Here is a 15,114-nt window from a genome sequence, read left to right on the forward strand (position 1 = left end):
AAAAAATGTAAATGCTGAACTAAGTAAGACATTGAAACTACTGTGACCAATAAACTGTTATACATCTCTGACACTAAGGGGCTTTATTAACTTGTGTCCATCAGGACCTCCTCATGAACTCAATCTTACTGAGGTTAGAAGCAGCTCCCTGGTTTTGTTATGGAAGACACCAGTCTACACGGGTCGTACCCCAGTTACTGGTTTTTATGTGGACCTTAAAGAAGCAGATGCACCAGAAGAGAGCTGGAGAAGTGTAAATGAGAAACCAATTCCAAATACCTACATCAAGGTAACGCACAGCTATGTTTTCCATTTAACATTCAGGTTTAATTGAACATTGAAAACATAATTATTGTTAAAGTGTATGTTCAACAAAAATGTCTTTGTTAGTTTTGGGGGGGGTAAAGAGTGGGTAAAGGTTAGACTTCCTGTCAAGTTTTTACTGCTACCGTATTTGGTGCTTCTCTCACTTCCTGTCTGATTAAACCATTGTCAGTGAGGGCAAATCTGTTTATTTGAGCCCCTGATAGCAGTAAAACCCTACAGGCATTCTGGTTCTTCCTCATTCTATATGAAAGTAGAAAGAACATTTTTCGCTGGATAAATGCTTTAATCCCACAAACTCACAACAAATATTTTATTAACATTTTTCCTAGATTGACCTGTGCTGGTAATAAAATGAAAAGATTTTTCCATTCAGTACTAAAAAACACAAGAAGTAAATATTAATTTAGCTCAGTAAAGCTGGTTTGATTCAGACACCCAGTCATAGGCAAATAGACCTCCATAAATGGAGAATGGTAAGTAGGAGCACTTCTGCTAGAAGGGTCCTCCAGATGCTATACACATTCAGGATCATCCAAGGTAGCAGGATAGCCAGCTGACAGGCACTTAAGCAACACTTACAGGAGAGAAGCAGGCTCTGGACAAAGATATGCAGAGAAAGGCACTTCTAAGTGCAATATGTCAGAAATTTTATTAACAGTTAAAACACTTACAGGATTACAGAGTAAACAGGCTCATCAATGCATAAAGTCCTCCTGAGACCTTTCACTGTGCCGGCCCTGAGCTGCAGGAAGAGAGGATCTGGAGGAGCAAAATGGCTGCCTCACTTCCTGAGACCACTGTGGAACACAGGGGGCCAAAGTTATGTTAGCAAGGGGAGGTGACAAGTTTCGGAGTACGCTCAAAGGCTCCTTCTTCAAAACCTCTGAGAATGCTCCGAAACTAGCCACCTACCTATGCTGACCTCACTTCCGCCCCATGTTCCACGATCGTTTCAGGAAGTGCGGCAGCCATCTTGCAGCCATCTTGCTCTTCCAGACCCTCGGTTCCTGTAGCTGCTGGCCAGCACAATGACAGGGAAAACCATCACAAGAGGACTTCATACTGTACATTGATGAGCCTGTTTACTCTGTAATCCTGTAAGTGTTTTTAACCATTGCCTTTTACTAAAATTGTTGACATACTGCACTTAGAAGCTCTTTTCTATATACATCTTTATCTATCCAAAGAAAACTGTGGGTTCAGAGCTATAACAAGTTTACCTGTTAAGTAAAACATTTACCAAAATCCCAATGTTTTCTGGTGTGCTATTTATTAAAGTTTAACTTCAGGCAAACAGCTAAAATAAAGGGAGCTGTCTTACCTGCGAAAGAATTTGTAATTTCTGTTCACGCCTCCTGATCCAGACTCCCCAGCCAGACAGCACAACTGGTCTTGCCTTATCTGGGTCTATGTTGCACTTTGGTGTGCTGTACAGCCTGGTCTAAGACCAATCCCAATCTATGATTGGACAATGAAAGAGCAGCAACACATTACAGAGGACATCCATTTTCTTTCCCCTCCTGTCTAGTGAGCATGGTGTTAAATGAACAACCATCCTTCTCTTTCTAACTTTGAGTCTTCCTAACAGAGATTTTTTTTTAATAATAAGACAACTGAATTTTTTTAGTCTTGGATATAGTGTGGAGGAGTTGTGTCCCTGTTTGGCCTAATTTACATTTGTATTTGTGGTGCAGTAAAAACATACTTTCCCCGACCGCCAACCTCCAAATGAACATGGCAGGAGCTCGAGTCAGTGTAGTCGCAATGCTTAGCTCTACAGTGCAGCAAATTTAACCGAACATGTCAAGTTTGACGGGCAGTTGCAGTTTGACAGGCATTCGTATCATGTCAAACTAGCCCATTGAAGGTAATAGAGCCATGCCACAACCAAGAGCAATAAGCTTGGTTCATGGTTGTGGTGCATTGTTACAATTCAAAAACTTTTTCTGCAAAAAAAAAATAATCAGCCACTGCTTAATACCTGAAATCTGCTTCTGAAAAGCAATCCCTCGTTTCAGAAGGGGAGTTAGCGAGAAACGATTAGGAGATAACTTCGTACTTATTTCCTGATTTATCTATAAAGCAACAAATTAGGAGAGCGCTCCCCAAAAGGGCAACAGACATCATGTAAAACCTGAAAGGCAATCTAACCCCTCCCAATTTCCCAACTTCCTGCTCATCTAATTTGCTCACTGCTGTTCCAAGTGGTTTTTATCATATTACAATAGTTGGACTAGTCATGTGTCTATAGCAGTAAGATCCCCCATTCTGCTCACAGGAAGTGGCTGCAAGAAGAAGCAATTGAGAGGGATCCACACGTTAATTCAAATACAAATACAGCTAGGATTGAGCAATGAAGTTTGCTAAAGCACTTGCAATTTACAGTATGTACTTGACCAAGGAAGCATTCTTTTTTTGCTTATTTACATTGCCTATTTCTTTTTATATTATTCATATTCATAACACATGGTTACATGTTTACAATTACTTGAATAATTATTTAAGATACTTAAATCGATTTTCCACTTTATCTGTAGATTTATCTAATTCCCTCTTCAACCTCCTGAGAATTAAAGATCAGGAAATCCAGTTTCCATGCTATTGCTATATCCATTGCATATAACACTGTAATTGAGCCAGTTTTGTGTTTTTCCTGCATCTTGGTGGGTTGACTATTCAAGCAAAGCAGTGCTGAATGTGTATTTATTCTTGGGGAATTTAGCAGTGCAAAATGCCTTACTGATATAAGGGTTATCTCTCAAACCAGCAATACATGTCTGCAGCCTAAATCTTTGAAACATCTGCCAGACAGGGGAGGGTGGCTTCAAGGGTGCAGATAACAATAACAAACGGATTACGGATGTGTAATTTTTCTCCTTACATTTTGATTATAATCATATCATTTTACAAAGTTGTTTTGGCTTTTTTTTCTGTTGCTTTTTTACACCATTGTATAGACTGGTGGTAATATTTCTTCTATTCTAGGTCCAAAACTTGAAAGATGGCACTCGTTATGTGTTGAGAGTAAGGGCAGAGAATCAGGCTGGTGTTGGCAAGACATCTGATTTGACAGATCCTGTCCTTGCACAGACCAAACCAGGTTGTTATCATATTTACATTAATATTAGTACCTACCAACTACTAACAACTTAAACAAAAAACGTTGTCTGTTAAAGCTGTTTTCTATTCCCAACATTTTTGAAGTTAAGGTATGGGGCTCAATCAAATCCACACACCTTTGTTCTTACTGGTATATGGCGAGAATATATTACAGCTTGTCTTGGAAAAATGTGATTGTGGACCCACTACACGTTTGGTAAAGGTGTTAGCCCTCAAAAGGGCTGAGGTACAAAATTTAAGAAGCCACCTGGTATTCACCAGCACACCTTATAAGGAACAATAGACTTTGCCGCAGAGCTGCTCCTAGGCTGCAGTTCTTAAACAAACCTGTGCAGCTAGCAGGTTACCAGTACACAGTCGACAAGCAATCTCAGAAATGGAAACAGGCCAAAGTTCAGGGTGGGCAGCAAACAAAATGTAGCCACATACAAGACAGAAATCAATAACCAGACAAACAGGAACACCGGAACTCAGGGACTCAGGAACTGGGGGCAGGGGCTAGTAAATTAACCTATTGCTCAGGCAACAAGTGCTGATCTAAACAGAGCTAAATAGTGAGGTCGATTGACAGGCTGGATGGGGGCCAGCTGAAAAGCTGTTATACCAGTCCACAGGTGGATTCTGGTGATGCCTAATTCTTTCAGACCTTTGCAGCAGCCAGGTAGAATAACATATTTGTGTTGAACTAGAAGTGCCAGATAAGCTTTACCTCCGATCTGTTACACAGTTTCATTCAGCTTCACCCTTTGAGACAGCTTATTATCTTAATAAATAACATATTTGCAATTATGAAAGAGATAAAGATAATCCTAGGTTCAAACAGAAATAAATGTGCTAAGCAGTTTATATTACCTTCAGTGAATAACCAGTTTTTGATTGGTTCCAAATAATCACATGCAGTAATCAATCAAATTGAATTTCTAATGAGACCTAAAGATGGGTTTAAGGAAGATGGCACCATTTATTTTACAAATAGTTAATCTATTAAATAAGAACTATTGAATTATTAATTCAGTCCATACTGCATGAATGGTATTCTTTATTATGTTATATTATTTAGATATTTATAAATGTAAATACATATTCATTGTTTAATCTAAATCTGTTGATGGTGCCCTTTTTAAATGCTGTATATTTTTACTGGCACTGTAGGTACCAAAGAGGTAGTGGTGGAGGTGGATGACTTTGGAGTCATTTCATTGAACTTTGAATGTGATCAGCTAACTCCTGACTCAAAGTTTGTGTGGTCCAAGAATTATGAACCAATAGAAGATGATTCATCAAGAGTAACTGTCGAGACCAAAGGTGGCAAGTGAGTAGACTTTGTTACGGACTGTAGAATAGAGCTAAACTTATTATTTAGAACTTTTAAACAAGTGGACATATTTGGGCTGTAAATCGGGCCTAAAGCAGTGTATAAGCCTGCCTAGCAGTAATAAGTGACCTTTAATTGGACTTGTGCTGTAAAGTAAAGATGTTTTGTTCCTCATCCAAGTGGCTTCTTATGTTTTAATGAGATTCCAGAACCCCAGAATTTATAGTAAAACAGGTAAATCTATCACCTTATTTCAATCACCATGGAGAGTGTCAAAGCAGATATTGATTGTCCAAGAGCAAGATAGGAGGTATGAAAGTTTGTAAAAACTGCCATGTACTAATACCTAATGACCTAAATAAGAACCTTCACAGATATTTATAGGCTGGATTTTTTAATATACTCTATACGTTAAAATTCTTATAGGACAAAGGTCTCGTTCAAAGATCCTTCAGAAGAAGACCTTGGCATTTATTCCTGTGTTGCTACTGAAACTGATGGCATTTCTTCCAGCTATACAATAGATGAAGAAGGTAAACTACCGGTAGATATGTTCAATTTTAACTGCTTGTTTCTTGTAAAAAGGCTGAGATATTTTTTTTTTCTATTACTCTATTTTGCTAAATAAGTAATAACTACACTAATGATTATAAATTATATTACCATTAAGTCAAATCTGTAGCTGTCTATGTATGATATATATCATGTTTCATACAAAATATAACTTTATCTTTTCCCCTGCAGAGCTTAAGCGTCTGTTGCAGCTGAGCCATGACCACAAATTCCCAAGTAAGCTACCACAGGTCAAACAGACCAATAGCACATCTACAGCATAATAACATAATATTAAACTATGATGTTTAGTTCATTTTTACTGGATCTTCCTTGGCCCAGGGACCGCATGTAGCCATTTTGAACCCCTGCAGACAGTAGCTTGTGTTTCCCTACGGCCCTGTAATAATGGTGATTTGTATTAGTCTCATGTAGTGTGTGAACAGTCTATGTCTCCTGAAGCATGTCCCTAGTTTCGAAGAATATTTGCCATCTCTGACCATTTCCTACAGCATGTCTGTGCTCTCTGACCATTTGTTGTACAGCAAGCCTGTAGTTTTAAACATATCCTGTTGCATGTGTGCCGTCCCCTAACAACTTTCTGTAAAATTACATTAATTGAGTATCATGCAGCCCTATTGTAATGTCAGGGACTGCTAACAAAAAAAGTTGGCCACCACTGACTTAATGCATCAAGTGTACTAGCGTTCTTTTTAATAAAAGCCAACGTGTTGTTTTCAGTTTCCAGCCACGCTCTGATAGTGATATTGTCACTTCCACAATGTAGAGAAAATAGTCTCTAAATCTTTGCATGCCCTAGAATAGGAGAGGGGGTTATCAAGCAATATCTCCTACATTCATAATCCTGTTCCTTTTGCAGTTATTCCTCTGAAATCTGGCTTGGCTGTAGAGATTCTTGAAAAGGGTCAAGTTCGCTTTTGGATGCAGGCTGAGAAACTCTCCGCTGGTGCTAAATGCAACTATGTCTTCAATAATAAAGAGATCCACCAAGGGGATGTGAGTAATGTTTGTATAATATCAAATACAATATTGATGTCTAGATTTAAAAATAAACCTTCAAATCAACCAAGTGAATTTCGATAGAGACTATTAGGCCTCGTACACACTACCGAGGAACTCGACGGGCGAAACACATCGTTTTGCTCGTCGAGTTCCTTGTTAGGCTGTCGAGGAACTCGACGTGCCAACTTTCTCCATTCCCGTCGAGGAAAAAGAGAACATGCTCTCTTTTTGGCTCGACGAGTTCCTCGACAGTTTCCTCGTCTAAAAATGTACACACGACCGGTTTCCTCGGCAAAAAAAAAACAGCAAGTTTCTTGCTGGTTTTTGCCGAGAAACTCGGTCGTGTGTACGAGGCCTTAGTTTAAGCACTTGAGTACCCGCAATACCCCTTTATTATCAGACCATATTTCAGTTTTCAGTCCTGTGATAGTTTGACTCACAATTTCATCAGCCATGCAACACTGTACCCCAATTAAATTGATATTTTTTGATATAGAAAGAACTTTCTTTTCTTTCCTCCTTCCTCCAGCCACAGTTGTCATCTACATCCTCCTTCCCCCATCTTCAGTTATCATGTCTGCATCCTCCATCCTCAGTTGTCACCTCTGCATCCCTCTTTCTTTATACACAGCCATTACCATTACAACCCACTTCCTCTGTCCACAACTGCACCCTCTGAATACCCCTTGCGTTATCCACAATTGACACATAGGGACACCATGGAGATCATGGCCAGATGTAGTCAGTTGTCACTTCTGCATCACCCCTCCTATATCTGCAGCTGTCACATCTGCATTCCTCTTCCTCCATCCACATGTGTTACCTCTGCATTGCCCTTGCTCCATTCACACTTGTCACATAAAGAAAGCAGGGGCCGATCTACCCAGTTGTTACCTCTACATCTCCCTTCTTCCATCCACAGCTGCCACCTCTACATACTCCTTCCTCCAGCTACAGTTCTCACCTCTGCATCCTCCTTCCTCCATCCGCAGTTGTCACCTCTGCATCCTCCTTCCTCTATCCGCAGTTGTCACCTCTGCATCCTCCTTCCTCCATCCACAGTTGTCACCTCTGCATCCTCCTTCCTCCATCCACAGTTGTCACCTATGTACCACCCACCCCCACCACATTGTCAAAGGTTCATCTGTTTTTGCACTTCTTACAACTGCAACCACAATCAGGAAAGGTCTGACACTGTCACATGACAGAGTCAAAAAATCCCAGTTGGCTGCAGTATGAAGATTTGGGATTGAATACACATTTCAGAGAATAAATGATTACATTCTCTAATCTGTGGGACCGTACGCATTTCAGTCACTGTGACTGTCATTCTTACTCCCGTTGCAGTCAATTCCAGCAAGTTCCAGGTATGCTCCTGGTGGGCACCACAAAAAACAAGGGGGGGGGAAGTAGCCGACCCATTTACCACTCTAAATCCAGCCCTGATGGCGATGAAATTTACAGGGGAGGAGTGGATGAATGGGTTAAAAAAAAAATATCCCACAATTAATTGCAACCCCTCACCATCATTTAATTCCTGCTACTGATTCCTTTATTCACAAACCTTCATTAATAAATACCAACTTCCTATCCTTCCTAAAAACATACTTTTGTAATCACTGGTCATCAGAATGATCATAAGGTATAAAATAGCTTGGATGAATTCTGTACCTTGTGTCTGTGATCCAAGCTGTCCAATAACAGCCAAGATTACAACCATTAACAGGCGCTGTGGCTGCTTGTGCCTTATTTCTGCAGAACACTTTACCAACAGCACTGCAGAAATATATGTCCACCACTTTATTGTTCTTGGCAATAATGAAGTTATTAAATCTGAATTCTCTGGGCACAACACCCGAATATGAATGTTTCCTTGATATAGAAAATATTCTACTCTTTTAATCATTGACGCTGCTTTGTTTCAAGAAATACAAGATGAATTTGGACAGTAAGACTGGCATTGTCGAAATGATCATGGATATACTGGAGGATGAGGATGAAGGAACGTTTACCTTCCAGCTCCAGGATGGAAGAGCAACAAACCAGTCCAGTCTGGTTCTTATTGGAGAGGGTAGGTAATTAGGCCTGTGGCCTAAAGTATATTTTTCAGTATCAATAATAACACAATATATCTAGGCCCCTGGAGCCACTACCCACCAGAGGGCAGGGTTTGACACCAGGGGTGGCAGGTCTATCTTGATTTGGAGAGAAGCCAAGTCGCTATGTACAGCCTGGACCTACGGACTGATTTGGAGACTAATACACAGGCTTGCTCTTTAGGAGTATTGTTTGCTAAGACACTTTTTAGGCCAGATCAGGGCCACGTTTAGAGGTTTCCACCTTTGGGGTGACTATGTAAAACGTATACTTATGCTCCCTAATCCTAATCCAGATTTATAAGAATTAACTGCTTCTATGAATTTTTTAAATATACAGTAAAACCTTGGTTTGAGAGTAACTTGGTTTGCAAGATAAGCAACATTTTTTAATAAATTGTGCGTTGATATACAAGCGATGTCTTGATATAAGAGAAGTGTCATGTCACAACTGAGTATAATAGAGAAGAGAGGAGCCTCCAAGTGTAGCAATATGTTACATTTAATGTAGGTACAACATTTAGAAACTTATTGCTACACTAAGGCCCGGTACACACGAGCAAACATGTACGATGAAACCGGTCCGTCGGACCGTTTTCACCGTACATGCCTGCCAGAGGGCTTCTGTACGATGGTTGTACTAACCATCGTACAGAAGTCCGCGCGTAAACAATACGCGGGGCGTGTCCGCGTCGTCGCCGCGACGATGACGCGGCGATGACGCGGAGACGTGGGCGGGCCTGCCATTTAAAGGCTTCCACGCATGCGTCAAAGTCATTCGACACATGCGAGGGACGGCGGGCGCCTGGACATGTACGGTAGGTCTGTACTGACGACCGTACATGTCCGAGCGGGCAGGATTTCAGCGGACGGTTTTAAAACACGTCCAGGAATATTTGCCCGCTGGGAAAAGGCCCAGCGGGCAAATGTTTGCTGGAATTCGGCCCGCTCGCGCCTACACACGACCGAACATGTATGCTGAAACTGGCCCGCGGACCAGTTTCAGCATACATGTTTGGTCGTGTGTACGGGGCCTTAGAGGTGCCTCTCTTCTCTTTTATACCCTGTAGAAAAAATGCTTTGATACACAAGTGCTTTGGATTACAAGCATGTTTTCTGGAATGAATTATGATCGCAAGCCAAGGCTTAAGGCTCCATGTACACGGGACGTTTTTACAACTGCTCCGAAATGATTAAACTTGACAGATAGTAACCCACGTTTAAAATGCGTTTATCGGCATTTTGCCGTGTTTGCGTTTAGAAGCATTTAAGAAAATATATATATATTTTTTTAAATGCCCAAAAACGAGAAACGCCTATAAACGAAACGCTGCTAAACGCAGGTTACCGCGTTTAGCCACGTTTAGTCAAGTTTGGCCTCTAAAACTTGGAAATCTTCTGCGTCTGAACCCGTTTTTTTGCTTTCAAAGAAACGCTGTTAAACGCAACTGCCTAAAAACATTGAATGAGTTCAGGGGCAGTTGAAAAAGCATCCAACTGCCTCTGAACGTACGTTTAGCAGCGTCCCGTGTACATGGGGCCTTACTGTATATAGATTTTAGTAAAAAAAAAATAAGGTAGAAAAAAAACTTTTTACAAATGTGCCAATAATTAGAGACCTAGATTGTTACTACATGAGCATTTATGTTTTATTTTCAACATAATAAAAAGCAAAATGCATTTATTTTCCACAGTGTTTGAGAAACTACAAAGAGAAGCCAGATTCCAGAGACATGAATATATACGGAAGCAAGGTAAAGGGAATCAAAACACTTCCATAATTCATGTTCTTTTAAACTATATGACATATGAACAGTTTAGTGCATCTCTACATATATAGATAGGTGTATATGCAGCATATACTCATATATATATATATATATATATATATATATATATATATATATATATATATATATATATATATATATTACACATACATATACACACACACACGATACAATACGATTTGCATTTGATAAAAGACAACAATTGAAAAAAAAGCATCAAACGTGGCAGAAGCTTGTATAATAAAGTTTGTATATAAGGGGGGATTAACTATTGCTTGTCATTTTTCATTTTGCTACCTTAGGTGGGTTATTTTGAGCAAATTAAAAACATAATATACACATAAAAAATGAGGTCTGTGAAAGTGCTGTATCTATATTAATAACTTCAGTAATCCATTCTTGGGCAAAGGAATATTTTTTAAAATTTTTCTGCTTATCAAGAAATTCAACAGGAGGCTGCTACCACATAAGGAAACCCAAAGCGCCTACTCTCCAGCAAAAGCCATGGGTCTCCAGCCTTTGTCTGCTGAAAAGCTACACTGACCTTTAAAGCAAAGTTCATTTTACTACAAGTAAAACCTGGAACCAGCAAGCTTTTATTTTATTTTAAACATCAACCAAGACACAGGGGTCACCTAATGAGTGCCTTGACACATTTCACACAACAGTTTTAGCCATAATAACAGTGCTTACTCATAGGACCCTATGTGTGAAATACATCAACACACATTTTAGATGACCGCTGTCCTTTTTTTGAACAAAATAAAAGCTTGCTGGTTCCAGTTTTCAACTGTGAAGCATACTATTCTTAAAATGTCAGTGCACATAATTTGGTGTTCAAACACCAAATTATGGATTTTAATCACCATGTAAGCCTCACAGTGCTTTACAGGATAATGTAAAAATCGTATGCCTGTGGCATGCATGCACCAACCACTAGAGGGCAGACACTCAACATATTTGAAGAAAAGACAACTGAGTACTGTCTGTGATACTTTTTTTTACTTGCAAAACTTTTAAAACTTTTTTAATATTTATTACTTTTGTTTCTTTCTTTTGTGTTGCATAAAAAAGACAATTTAAAAAAAAATGTATTTAATTTGTAAATACCGTTGCAATGTTTTGTACAAGAATTGTAATTTGGGGGTTGATTTACTAAAACTAGAGAGTGTAAATCCTGATGCAGCTGTGCATGGTAGCCAATTAGCTTTTAACTTCATCTTGTTCAGTTAAAGCGGTTGTAAACCGCATATATAATTTTTTTTTTACCTGCAAGGCAAAATGCATAATCAGCTAGTATGCACCGCATAATAGCTGATTATGAAATGCTTACCTCAAAACGAGGTGAACAACACTTACCTGGTTCACGCCGAGCGAGATGTCATCTTGCTCCGGCGTGTCTTCCGGGTATCGCCGCTCCAGCTCTGTGATTGGCTGGAGAGGCGCCGCTCCAGCGCTGTGATTGGCTGGAGCGGCGATGACGTCACTCCCGCGCATGCGCGCGGGAGATTTAAAATCGGCAAGGTCCGGCGGCTGCCGGATCTTCCGCCGTGGATCCCCCCTGCGCATGCGCCGCCCGCATTGCGAGGGGAATATCTCCTAAACCGTACAGGTTTAGGAGATATTCTTTTTACCTACAGGTAAGCCTTGTTATAGGCTTACCTGTAGGTAAAAGTGCAAATTTAAGGTTTACAACCGCTTTAAGCTTTGACAAAAAAAAAAAAATGAAAGCTGATTGGTTTTTATGCAGAGCTGCACCAGATTTTGCACTCTCCACTTTTAGTAAATCAAACCTTTAGTGTATTTTTAAGCAGGAAGAATGATAGAATATAATGTATATTTTTTGCCGCGAACACCCCAAATTGTTCGCTGTTCACCGAACAGGCGAACAGGCAATGTTCGAGTCAAACATGAGTTCAACTCAAACTCTCAAGCTCATCCCTAATGCATAGAATGCATTCAAATAAATAACCCTCTGCCTTTACAACCACTTTAATAACACAGATTAAGGCAAGCCATACACGATCCGAATCTCAGCTGGTTCAGCAGGAACCTGCTGCTATAGCCACTAGCAATAATCACTGTCTTCTCCCAGCGGGACGACTTTCCCTGCCCCCCTGCTGGTAGAAGACAATTGTCTGGCAGCAGGTATTACCTCATTAACACTGTTTGTGTTAATGGAGGAATCAAGCTTATTTCTTTCCTGCAACCCACAGTTGCAGGAAAGAAACTTGCTCTGTGTATGGCCAGCCTAAGAGGAACAATTTGTATATTATTATTATTCTGATGTTGTCGAGGATTAATTACCATCCTTTCTTTAATAGGTCCTCATTTTGTGGAGTACCTTGCATGGGAAGTTACTCCTGAGTGCAATGTTCTTCTGAAAAGTAAGGTAAGGAAGACATTTATATTATTATTATTATTATTATAGAGGATTTATATAGCGCAAACAGTTTGTGCAGCGCTTTACAATATAAAGGGAGATAGTACATTTACTATACAATAAAATACAAGAGGGTTAAGAGGGCTCTGCTCATAAGAGCTTACAATCGAAGAGACTAAAGCCTCGTACACATGATCAGTCCAACCGATGACAATGGTCCGAAGGACCGTTGTCATCGGTTAACCGATGAAGCTGACTGATGGTCCGTCGCGCCTATACACCATCAGTTAAAAAAAACGATCGTGTCAGAACGCGGTGACGTAAAACACAACGAAGTTCAATGCTTCCAAGCATGCGTCGACTTGATTCTGAGCATGTGCGGGTTTTTAACCAATGCTTTTGCATACTAACGATTGGTTTAGACCTATCGGTTAGGCGTCCATCGGTTACATTTTAAAGCAAGTTCCTATTTTTTTAACCAAAGGTTAAATAACCTATGGGGCCTACACACGATCGTTTTGGACTGATAAAAACGGTCTGAAGGACTGTGTACGAGGCCTAAGACTTAATTGGATAACATGTTTCATCAAGTTTAGGTCTGTAAAAATGGAAAAGGTTGCAATCTATTTCATTTTTATTCCAGACCTGGAAGGACTCGAGCCCTGTACACACGGCCCAGAATCTTGTCAGGAAAAAAATTTAGTTTTTTCTTACGAGATTCTTGGCAAAATCTCTTGCCGGCCAAGTGTACAGACACTCCATTCAAAAGAACAGCCGTTCTTTTGAATGGAACGAACGCGGTGACGTCATCGACTACGACGAGCATTCGATGCCGTCGCCGCCATCTTGCTACACCCTACCTATGCCTAGGAAGCTACCGCGCATACGTCAAAGTCATTTCAAGCATGCGTGGGTTTCCACGGCGACAGGTAAGTATACACACTCTCGGGTTTCTCGGCAGGAAACCACTGCCGAGAATCACGACGAGAAAATAGAGAGCAGGTTCTCTATTTTTCTGGATTTGGGCAGTTTTCTTGACGAGAAACCTGAAAGCCTCGTACAACGCCCGTTTTTTTGCTGGTTCTTGCCCAGAAAACCTAGCGTGTGTACGAGGCTTTAGAGCAGTGGTTCTCAACCTGGGGTCGGGACCCCCTCGGGGGTCAAATGATGATTTGCCAGGGGTCCCCACGCCGCTCTCCCAGCCTTTTTGACTGATCAGCATTGCCACTCATCCCAATTCCCCGCCAGCACTGCCACTCATCCCACCCCCCCCCCCTCCACCAAGGAGCATAATATAGAGGAAAAGAGCGGGATGAAAGAAAGAAAAAGGGAGAAAACGAACAAGAAAGACGGCTGTAGAGGGATGGGGAAATTTTTTTTTTTGAATAAATACAGATAAAAGAGAAAAAAGGAGAACAAAGAGAAAGAGTTGTACATCCTAAAATGTACCATAGGGGTTTTAATACTGTATGAGTGGAAGGGATGACAAAATGTCCGTGGGTTTGGGGGTGCAAATTACTTGTCTTGCCTAGGGTGCTGACAACCCACACTACGAAAATAATTTTACTGTTAGGGGGTCCCCACAACTTGTAAAATTTTATCATGGGGTCATGGCATTAGAAGGTTGAGAACCACTGCTTTAGAGGTAAGCGGATGTAAAAGGACACAAGTCAATTTACATCTGTCTGCCCATAGATCTGCGTGAAGCTTCCAATCAGGTCTGCCCAAAAAACTGGGCGAACCTGATCAGAAATCCCATGTAAAAGGGCCCATAAAATGTTATCCATTTTATGCAATTCTATCTATTACAATATGTATGATTTTTCCTGAATTAAAACCACATTCACAGTTAGAAATGTATTTGTTCAAGAAACTTTTTCCATCCTGCTTCTTCAAATCTTCTGCAGCACATTACCAGCTTAGGTGTATGAGGAACCAAGAAGTACTGATTACTGCATAGCAGATGTTTCCAGTCTAGCACCACAGATGGGGTCCTAGAATTACTATTTGGGAACCTGGTTTATCGTATATTCATTCTTCAGAGTTCTGATGAGAATTACAATTTTAGGGTCCCAATGTAAACACAAGCTGACAGTTGTGGGTCTCAAATTTTACAATGACATGTAAGGGTTCCATTCTAAAACAAGACCACACACTGGTTTGTAGTATACCTTTGAAAGTTTTTCTAAACATCTACGAAAATTGCATAATTTACATAACGACCAGCTCCCTTTTAATATTTTAAATATCACTCTAGGTAGCTAATATGAAGAAAGAAACCACAATTACGTGGTATAAAGATGGCATGGAGATAATGGAGGATGAGAAACATGACTTTAAGGATGGAGTATGTACATTGCTCATTACTGAGGTAAGTTCACCTGAATAAATCTCTAACTATGACTTTAATACACATTCATTTTATTGCCCTTAAGATGAGGCCTATCACTAGGACATACTTGTAATATTATGAATGTGTATGTGATTACATCAATAATCTGAAATGAG

General features: G+C 40.2%; 1 protein-coding gene across 3 annotated transcripts in view; it reads left to right on the top strand.

The window, feature by feature from the left end:
* MYOM1 (myomesin 1) overlaps nucleotides 1-15,114 on the top strand; it is a 143,927-nt gene that overhangs the window by 113,089 nt on the left and 15,724 nt on the right. For all 3 annotated transcript variants that reach the window (XM_040354024.1, XM_040354026.1, XM_040354025.1), the window contains 10 exons: nucleotides 105-289; nucleotides 3,313-3,427; nucleotides 4,600-4,759; nucleotides 5,189-5,295; nucleotides 5,507-5,551; nucleotides 6,195-6,331; nucleotides 8,264-8,408; nucleotides 10,128-10,187; nucleotides 12,548-12,615; nucleotides 14,864-14,977. In XM_040354024.1, the coding sequence (XP_040209958.1) occupies nucleotides 105-289; nucleotides 3,313-3,427; nucleotides 4,600-4,759; nucleotides 5,189-5,295; nucleotides 5,507-5,551; nucleotides 6,195-6,331; nucleotides 8,264-8,408; nucleotides 10,128-10,187; nucleotides 12,548-12,615; nucleotides 14,864-14,977 (1,136 nt within the window). The remainder of the gene's footprint in view (nucleotides 1-104; nucleotides 290-3,312; nucleotides 3,428-4,599; nucleotides 4,760-5,188; nucleotides 5,296-5,506; nucleotides 5,552-6,194; nucleotides 6,332-8,263; nucleotides 8,409-10,127; nucleotides 10,188-12,547; nucleotides 12,616-14,863; nucleotides 14,978-15,114) is intronic.

Source organism: Rana temporaria, chromosome 5 (assembly GCF_905171775.1).
Source record: "Rana temporaria chromosome 5, aRanTem1.1, whole genome shotgun sequence".
NCBI classification, from domain to species: domain Eukaryota; kingdom Metazoa; phylum Chordata; class Amphibia; order Anura; family Ranidae; genus Rana; species Rana temporaria.